Source organism: Miniopterus natalensis, chromosome 22 (genome assembly GCF_054644295.1).
Source record: "Miniopterus natalensis isolate mMinNat1 chromosome 22, mMinNat1.hap1, whole genome shotgun sequence".
In the NCBI taxonomy this organism is placed as follows: domain Eukaryota; kingdom Metazoa; phylum Chordata; class Mammalia; order Chiroptera; family Miniopteridae; genus Miniopterus; species Miniopterus natalensis.
The window spans coordinates 9,537,834-9,547,719 of NC_142102.1; the positions used below are offsets into that span (position 1 = coordinate 9,537,834).

A 9,886-nucleotide genomic window follows, 5' to 3' on the forward strand; every position below is an offset into this window, starting at 1 on the left:
CAGATCTCCCGATGCTTTATGAACAGCTTTGTCGAGGCTGAGACCAGGATAGGATAACTTTTCTTTCTTGAATGATAGGGCAGTGGTCTTCACTAATGGACATCAAATGGTAAGTCAGTGTGGAAAGCGAAATAACCATGGTCTATATTCTCAGAGTAAAAATATTCATTTATTTGAAGTATATAGGCATGGATGAGCACAAAAAATGAACTTCGGAAGTGTTTACGAAAAAAAAGTATATAAATGACTACAATCCAAATGTCCAAAAGCAGGGAATCAGTTAACTCCATTATAGTCTATAATCCCAGTAGAATTTGTTTCCCATTACAATTCTGGAAAGCACAATATCTATAGAATCAGAAATGGCACTTGATATGGTTGGGGGGGGGGGTCTATAATATACTATATACTTGAATGCTTTTAAAGCAAATAATTTCCAGTCACTTACCGTGATCATTCCTCCCAGGACAAGGCCTTAGAATCTCCACAACACTGTTGAATGATCCACACATGTTCGTAAATTTGGGGACATTTAAATGGCATTAGTCTTATTTCAAAGTCATGAAAAATAGAAATATTCTTAGGTGTGACAATACCCAGTTAAGACTAGTTCGGCAATAATTTAAACCATTTCGGCCTTTCTGGACAGTGTAGTGGCTTTTAGAAATAACCACAGAGAGTAATAATTACGCTGCTTTGAAGGTAGAATGTATATGAGTCATGATGTCCCCCCAGTGCAGTGCACGGATCGATAATGCATGTGTAGTACCTGGTAGCAAGCTGGGGACACTTACTTCTGAAAATGCTTAAAGTATTCCACTTACAAGTTCATTCGCAGCTGCATGGCCATATTCGGGTAAAGGGGCATCGCCTGCTCTTTGCCACCCGTGTGGAAGCGGACCAGAGACGATGTTGGGAGTCGCCCAAGTGTGGAGTTGATGTACAGATCTCAGTATATCTGGACAGGTGCAGGGACTCAAAATAGAAGGTGAAAATAGTTAATATGACAAGAGCAACAGGAAGGCATCTCTGACAATTTCTTTAAAATTTTAATCTATGTGAAGACAGGCCTAAAACTCACAGTGTACATTTTGTATAATCGTTAAGACCATTGTATACTGCCTTAAAAACATTTGTTTTCCGTATTTGTCAGTAATCACAAAGAGCAGGCATTCATTCTAGAGAGTAGTGCCGTTCAATTTCTATACCTATAACCACCACCAGGAGAGGAGGCCTCTTCCCGCAGCGCCGCTGTGGGAGCCAGGGCAGACTGGAGGGGACTGGAGGGGACTGGAGTTAGTGTTTGCTGATACTGAGGCCTCCTCAGACTTCCCTAGGCTAGAATTTGGAATATTAGCCTTCGACCCTTTAATCTGGGTGGACCCAAGGCACACTAGACTAGACTAGAGAATGATGTGGCCGTACTTTTCTTCCAGATCCATGGAATGGTGCAGCTTTTCCCCCCTGTCCCCTATATGTCACCTCATTTCCCTGCTCTTATTGATGACCAGTTGAATCACACACCTGTACTCTCCAAACCCCACTGGGCAGAAATACTTAGTATATTTTATTTTCACAATCCTAAGGTTAGGGCAGACACCGACCTGTGATTTTCTTGGTTGTGATATAACACCTCAGGTTATTTTGAATGCTCCCAGGGCCTTTGAGCTTGGGCATCACAGCAGTGACATCGACACAGAGGAACTCAGTGTTGTAAATTAAGGGTGGTAAACGGCTTTCCTATCATGTGCCTTTCTGAACGAGCAGTTTTAGTTCCCCAAAATGGTGTATTGTAAGGAGTTTACAAGTTTCCAGCTCAGAATTAACAGGATTCTGAGCCGGAGGTGTCATCCAGGGGCAGGGAAGAGGCAATGTGTGTGCACGTACACATATATGACCGATGTATGTATGCATTGCAGACACACACACAAGGTGTGGTGTCCTCCTATTCAACTTCTGGTCCTTTATGATTCTAACTTGATTCAGTGAGAGGTGCACACACCCCCTACGATCCCCCCCCAAGAACTACACACAGAGCCAATGCCTCTTTGCCTTTCCCTCTGCAAGGATGCACGTGTAACAAGAATGTCTCCCTTCCAGAAGACCCACCGCCATCTGAAAGGACTGGTATTATCAGTCCTTTGGTGCAGATGGGGAAACTAAGGCACAGACGGCTTAAGCAACTTGCCCAGGCCTGTGCAGTAGGTAGAGGGCAGAGGTGGGACTGAAACCAGGTAGTTCGTCACCCAACGGGGTCCTTTCACCAAACGCCATAGAGCCACCACCTGGGACGCGAGTCGGTCTCTACGTCACTCCAGCTGTGGGAGCCAGATGTTAAGGGTTGTCTTCCCTCTCACAGGCTTCATCCCCCCTCCTCTCATCTTCGGGGCCGGCATCGACTCCACCTGCCTGTTCTGGAGCACGTTCTGCGGGGAGCGGGGCGCCTGCGTCCTCTACGACAACGTGGTCTACAGGTACCTCTACGTGAGCATCGCCATCGCCCTCAAGTCCTCCGCCTTCATCCTTTACACCACCACGTGGCAGTGCCTGCGGAAAAACTATAAGCGCTACATCAAAAACCACGAGGGCGGGCTGAGCACCAGTGAGTTCTTTGCCTCTACTCTGACCCTAGACAATCTGGGGAGGGACCCTGTGCCCACAAACCAGACCCACAGGACAAAGTTTATCTATAACCTTGAAGATCATGAGTGGTGTGAAAACATGGAGTCCGTTTTATAGTGACTGAAGGAGGGTTGAACTCTGTATAGCAATCAAAGGTCATTTTTCCTACAGAAAGAAAAGATTTCCAAAAAAAAAAAAACAACTCAGTGCACACACACGCACACGCACACACACGACCTTTATCGTTTCTCCACATCAGAGCCAGATGGGAGTGAGAATGAGGAGAGCTTGGGGCCTTGTGCCCGATGCGACACCTACCTGCCGGCTCAGAGCCCGCTCTTTGAAGCCACCCCGTGGTGTTTCAGGATGCTGAGAGCTGCAAGCAACAGGCACTGCCCCATTCGGGGAGCCCTGGTGGCCAGCTTGGAGGACGGACACTTCTGAGCATACACACAGCATACAAAACAAAAGAATATTTTTAAAGAAAGTCTACTAAAAAAAAAAAAACACACGTTGACAACATTGCCAGGATAAGCACTAGTGACACCCCCTGTGCCACCCCCTCCTCCTGTGGGGGGGGGGGAGGCATGCAAGCCGGAGGAGTGAAGGCCACTCCTCCCCCTAACTTTCGCAATATGGGTCACTGTGTAGACGACTCACCCAGTCTGCATGTGGTTCCAGGCCCCCCGAGTTCTCTCAGCGATGCTAACGGGTGATCCATGCTGGAGTCTGTAATTGGCACCTCTCACCAGCTCCATTTCCATGTTCAAGACTGAGGGCCCGAGGGGGAGCCGGTGCGGGGGCCAGCACCTCCCCGTGGTGGGCGCCCACCTCCCCCCGCCCCGCAGAGTGACCTCAGGAAGCAGCGGGCCTCACCCGGCTATGACCGACTTCACTCAGAGCCGGTGAAACCCAGCAGTCCAAGTCATTTGCTTACATTTGCCAAACCTTTTGCCATTTTTTAAAAATGCCATGCCTATGAACTTCAAACTGTTGTATGTATAATCCTCTAACACTATTTTTAACTCCTTCTGAAGTCTGTGTTAACCCTTCAGTGACTAACACAGTTCTCTAGGCCGAATTTACTATGCTGGTTGCTTTTACTTTCTTCCTTTTTTAATGCACCAAAAATATAATGTGATTCAAGGGATGAAATTAATCTTTTGTAATTTTTTTCATCATCATATCCTCAGCCATTCTGCAGAAACAAGAATATACAATGTTACGGGGAGAGAAAATGCTTGGCAAGGAGCTTGCCTTTAAAGGAACCACGTTTGGGACAAAGGGAGGGTGACGTGCTGAAGTGCCAATCGGCCTTCTCGCTTTCTTCCCGTGATTCGGGGATCACTGTCACGGGAGGGCCTTTTGTATATTTGCGCCCCATGTTCCACGAGGGGCTCTTTTGAGCCTGTGGAGATGCGCTGGGCTGTGGGTTGTGTCCAGGTGCAGGGCTCCTGGGAGAGGACACACAGGATGGCTCTCTAGTGGCACCTGCTAAGCAGCCTGTAGTGTCGGATCACGAGTAAACCCTCAGGCTCCTGGAAGCTACTGCACGTCCAGTGCTTCCCCCAGTGTCAGGTTTTCAGGGTCAATCTTGAACTAAGAGGCCTGTGTGTGTGTGGAAAGTGACCGAACCTCACGCAGCTAGAGCAACCCTGTCATTGTGTGGGGAAGAATCATGGGACAACCTCTTGCAGCCAGGAGACTCGGCCTTACACGGCCATTTCCAGAGCTGTCGGGACAGGACTGATGTGAGTGCACACACAGACACACATGCACGCACATGCACACCCGGCCCAGTTCACTTACCTGTCGTGGTTCCTCGGTGACCTTTGTCCAGGCTAACCGTGACCCTGGGAAGGACCTCGAGCGTTGTTTGGTTGGTTTGCTTTTCCGCCTCAGGTACATAGTTGCAGTCACCCAGAAGGCAAGAAAAAAGAATTAAAGTATCCGAGGGAGGAAAGGGTGTTGTGCCAAATTTTTAACAAGCACCGTAAAAGGGGTGGTTTAAGTGACAGCCCCAAATAGACACAACGCCACCAAGGAAGAAAGGCAAAGGGGAAGCTTGTGTGGTGGCCAGTGGCCACCGGGATCCACTGCCTGGGACCAGATGCTTCCGAAACGGCTCTTTCCCCTATAGAGTCGGTCTGTCCTTGTTCACGACAATGGGACATTGGTCAGCGTGTTAACTAGTGAGAAGTCAGGTGGTTCTCCAGCCAGTTCATAAAATATAGGGTGTCCCCCCAAAATGTACACACACACTTTATTAAAATACGTTTCATTTTCAAAGTTGAGCTGTTAGTGTGTATTCGTTTTGGGGGACACCCTAAGGCTTTGATACCTCTGTCCAGGCGGAGAGGTTTGGAGAAGGAATTGCCAACAGGTCACTGCCCCCCGGTGTTACTGCGCAGCTTCCACACTCAGATCACACACGGGAGCCCCGTGACCCAGTGTTTCATGGACCTATTGGCTTTTTTTTTTTTTTTTTTTTAAGTTTTTGAAAACTCCTTGCTTTTTGGATTTTTTCCTAAGATTTTAGGATAAACAAAAATGAGATGTTAGGATGGCAAAGGAAAACAACTCCAGGGCTCAGGATTATCAACCATTGGAGAGAAATGTAAAGGTCCCTCTGGCAAGAAGGCTCTGCACTGTGTCACCTTTGAAATTTTTAACTCCGCATATATGCAGAACAGAAAACCTAGCGTATTTGTAGTTTCTTTTTGTGTTACAAAAAACCATTGTACATACACTGCCAGACGCAGCCCTGGGTTATTTGTTTGGTTTTGAGTGGTGTTTTGAATGAAAAGATTTCCTGGTAAGATCTCCATAGTCTTACAGAAAACAGAAACCTGAGGGACAGAATCAGCCTAGAAAGTGAACGGTAAGGTCCCGTCTCTGCTGCTACAAACTCCAACATCTTAGTTGAACAAGCCCAGGGAGGGATGAGAACTCTCGTTGCTGCAACTTTTCTGTAGCCCAAGAAGTTTTTTTTACTAATATATTAGTCCAAATTCCCTCATGGGAAGTACACATTTTCTAAGAGTGTCTCTCTCTCGGGGGTACGTGGTTTGCTGTCTTCCTTCCTCAGGGAAACGGGCAGCTTTGCTCCCTGCTCAGTGCCCCACAGAGGACGGGTGGGACATTCCAAGACACTCTGGGGACACTGTCACTCCAGGAGGCCACAGCATGCGGGATTCCCTCACAGCTAACAAAGGCACGAGAGGCCTCCCCTCACGGCCCCTAAGGAGCCTGCCAGTGGGTAACATGCAGCTGATCAGGGAAAAGCGTGAGTTTCTAAGGAGCCTTTGACTGACCTCCTACTATCTGCTGAGCAGGAAGGAAGGAGTGTGCTCTCCCGATAAAAATCGCCTCTCTCGTCCCCGTGCAGAAACCTCCAGAGGTTTCTGCGGGTTGGTCGGTGGCATTCCACACAGTCACATCCCTGGTTCCACCTCCCTGGTTTCAGTCAAGACCTAGAGCTGCCCCTCACTCAAGCACTCAGATTGCCCAGCCCTCCTGCTGCAGAGCTCACAGGCCTGGGGGACCCAGCGACATGGGGACCTTCTCAGGGAAGAGGCCCTGCTGTGCTTGCTGACACGCACCCTTCACAGTCCAGAGCAGGCCCAGCTGGAGAACACAGCCCTCGGCTCGGCTCCCGTGAGCCTGTGAGGCTGCTGCTCTGGCTCAGGCCCTGCGAGCGTGGTGTCGTCACTGGGACCTGTGTGCTGAGCGTGCTTGGGGGCTCTAGCAGCCGAGGTCGTGTGTGGGAAGTGTCCTTTAGCCAGGTGACCGTCACCTCTGACATTGCTGACCCCAGAATCTAGCTCAGGTACCCTATTTCCCAGGAAGGAGGTAAGTAGCGCACTCTTGTCGGGGTTATCACCTTTCGTAGGTAGTGGAAATGGGTGTGGGAGGGAAAGTGTAGAAACCAGAAAAAGAATGAATACAGATTCTGAAAAGTATTTCACATTCCCCACACTTCCTTCCCACCAGCACAGAACATCAGCACTATAAAGCTAATAGGTATATGCCAGGTGGAGTAATTGGTAAACACTAATAAATACTAATAATAGTCACTAACATTTATCAAGCACTTTCTGTGAATCAGCTCATTACCTGTATTAGCTCATTTAGTCTCAACAGTAGCCCCATGACTTACAAATTTCAGTTTGTAAGAGAGGAACACGAGGCTGGCGAAGCTTCCAGAATTGGCCAGAGCTCACAAAGCAGAGTGGGCATTCCAACCCAGATCTGTGAACCCCAAGCCCGCCTTCTTAGCCTCGTGGGTACTCGCTCCCTGTTGGGCACCGCGGAGGGACCTCTCCCCGCCTGTAGGGACTGACGGACCAGGAAAACTCTGGCTCCGATGGGCTGTGGGGCCCCACACACCCCCCCAGGCCCCCAATCAGGACCCAGCGACCACTGTATTCTGGGGACGGCCTGCCTTCCTGTGTTATTCCTGGTCTTGCCCAGTGGTCAGTGGTCCATTTATAGGGGGTGTCCTACCAGAAGGAGACAGGTAAGAGGAAATGCGAGATTTCTCCACCCAGGTGCGTCCTGAAGCATACTTCCAAAGCACTGCGGGGCAGGGAGCCACTCAGCTCCAGAGCACAGGCCCCAGACCCCTCCTGCCTGGCGTCCCTGGGGGTCACAGCGTGGACCTCAGACACAGGTCTTACTCTATCAGCAGATGCTGGGCTTTTCGAAACAGTTTCTAGACATTTCTGTTTTTGCATTAATGATTCAGGCCAACAATCAGTTTATTACCTTATGGAAAAAATATTCACAGTTTATGCTAAAGTTATCATGCTCTTTTACTATGAGCAAATGGAACAACACAGTAAATCTTCCAGAGGTTTAACTTTCCATCCCATTACATTCTCCCAAGTTATATTTTTTTAAAATTCATGCTGACCTAATAGAATGGTGCGCTCATGAAGATCCATCTGTCAACACGGCCTGATTTTAGAACCTAAGGTCCTAAAATGAATTGGGAGTGTGTAATGTAGGAACTTTCAGTACAAGAGAAACCCGTCTAGCACATAAATTGAACTCTAGTCCAGCACCTGAAGGAGGGAAGGGGCTGGGAACTCGGGTCATTAACAGCCTGCTGCCCAGGTGCCAGGTGCCAGAGGTAATGCTTCCAGCAGCTTCCTCACATGGGCCCTAAGGTAGGTATCATTTTTTTCCCACTTTACAGACCAGAAAATTAAGGCTCAGTAAACACAAGCTTCTCATGGTCAAGTAGCTCATTAGAAAGTCCCCAAGACCCAATGCCAGGTCTGTCTGACTCCTGAACCCGCGCTCTTTCTGCTCCATCACATGGGACACAGCCGACTTCTTAGGCGCTTCGATGAGGCGAATGGGGCGTCTATTGCCAGGGAAACCCCCACAGAAGTCTAGAGTTTCCTAGACAAATGAACCAGAGGTGGGGGAGAAAACCTCTGCAAACTTGCCTACGGGCACAGGAATCTCAGCTCAGAACAACTCTTTTCTGACTTTAGTAATTAAGCGTTAGAAACATTTAAAACCACTCCTTCCACCTTGGCCAGATCAGCCACTGGGTAACCCCCTGTCTCACTCACTGTGTGCCCAAGAACAATCCCCCACTCCCTGCCCCCAAGACTTCGGGCAGAGCCCCCACACTATAAAAACCTGAAGTTGTGAGCTTGAGGGGCTGCTTATTAGGCCAGATCTCAGCTGCCACGCCTTTAGGAGAATGGTGGCATTTCCACACTGTCACCTAGCGCACCGCCGGGTCATAGTCTGAGAGGACAAGTGAAGGAGGAGGGCCTTCAATGGCTTGAGGCGCCTGTCACTAAACAGGAAAGCTGCCCATCACAGCCACATCGTCCCAGGGAGGAGCTGGGCTTTTAATACCTTGTAAGTGAAGCCACAGCGTCCATCTGGGAAGTGGCGTGAGGAGGTTTCCTCTCAGCCTACAGTGAGCATCTGTGGCCAAATGGACGACACGCTGCTCCACGAGGCTGGGGAGATGCCGGCATCATCTCTGGCCCTCAGCCACCTTTTCAGTGGAGGTGGCGGTGACACCCAGACCCCGCCACTGGTGATGGATGTAAGCTGAGGCGCTAACCACTGGGGTACATCTCCCCCATGCCATGGCAGAAGCATCCATGTGAGCGTGGGCACAGACATGTAGGTAAACATGCCTCAGGAAGGTCTCCGGGCTTGGAACCCACTTCCCTGGGGTTACATCCAGCGACCCCAGCACTTCAGTGGCCTGACGCCCTGTTCTTGCCCACCCCCTGGAAAGCCATGGGGCTGTTTAAGCCTAAGAAAGGCAGGAAAACAGGAAAAGACCGACCTCTCTTCCTCTTGGCTCTTCCCTCCTCCCCTTTAGGCACAGAGTACCAGGACATTGAGGCTGAGAAAACCTGCCCTGAGTCACACTCACCTTCAGAAGACTCCTTTGTGAGAAGCTGAGGGCCGGGCCCTGGGCCTCCTGCAGCAACAGCCCATCGCCACCATGCCACAGACCAGACCGAGAAGCCAGGGTCCCCGAGGGGGTTGCCCGGCCAGAGCGTGGGCCCCGAGTGGCTGTGAGCAGGCCGTTTCCCTGGGTCCCTAATGAGCACTGGTGACCTGGTCCACAAGCTCCCTTTGCCCATCCCTCTGGCTCGGGCGGGGGTGACCTGCTGACGTGCTTTAGCAAACCCCCCTCCAGAACGCTTCCCCGATCGAGGCACCCAGCAGCTCTTCCGAAGCCCACCAAGGCCGGGTTTCACCAGGAGGGGTCAAAGGTCGCCCTGTTTCACAGCCTGGAGGGGGCGTGCATACTCAATAGATCCTGAGTATGCTATTCTGTATTTTTGCAGCTTCTATTTTCTAGATGAGCAGTTTAGAGATACGTGATGTAAAGTACATACTGTACGATTGCTGAAAATTATATTAAAAGCACTATTTTAATTCTTCCTCTGTCTCGTGATGTAATCGCTCTTACCTTTCTCTCTGTGTCTTTGGCTAGAACGATCCCAAAAGACTCTTCAGGAGTGTTCCTGGCCTTTGCATTGTTCAGAAGAGCACGGGCTCTGGAGTCAAAACAGACCGGGTTCAAATCCTCGCCCCAGCCCACGCTGCTGGCGTGGCGGCGAGCAAGCGCTCCTACTGCTCTGAGCGCCCGTTTCACCCTCTGTAAAGTGGGACACCGACACCTGCTTATACGGGTGTGACACGCTGCCATCTGGTTTTCCTTTCTGACTCTCCCCCCATCTGTAGACCCTGGGAGCACAGGGAACGACCTTAA

The 9,886-nt window shown here is 50.0% G+C and overlaps 1 protein-coding gene across 2 annotated transcripts in view; it reads left to right on the forward strand.

Annotated features, from left to right (window-relative positions):
- Positions 1 to 9,554, forward strand: part of SLCO3A1 (solute carrier organic anion transporter family member 3A1) — a 163,818-nt gene extending 154,264 nt beyond the window's left edge. Inside the window, exons 10-11 of one of the 2 annotated variants that reach the window (XM_087829186.1) lie at positions 2,360 to 2,602; positions 8,984 to 9,554. In XM_087829186.1, the coding sequence (XP_087685312.1) occupies positions 2,360 to 2,602; positions 8,984 to 9,066 (326 nt within the window). In that variant the 3' untranslated portion in view covers positions 9,067 to 9,554. Of the gene's footprint in view, positions 1 to 2,359; positions 2,837 to 8,983 lie in introns of those variants that run through there. The other variant, XM_087829185.1, reaches the window with a different exon arrangement.
- The last annotated feature ends 332 nt before the right edge of the window (positions 9,555 to 9,886 follow it).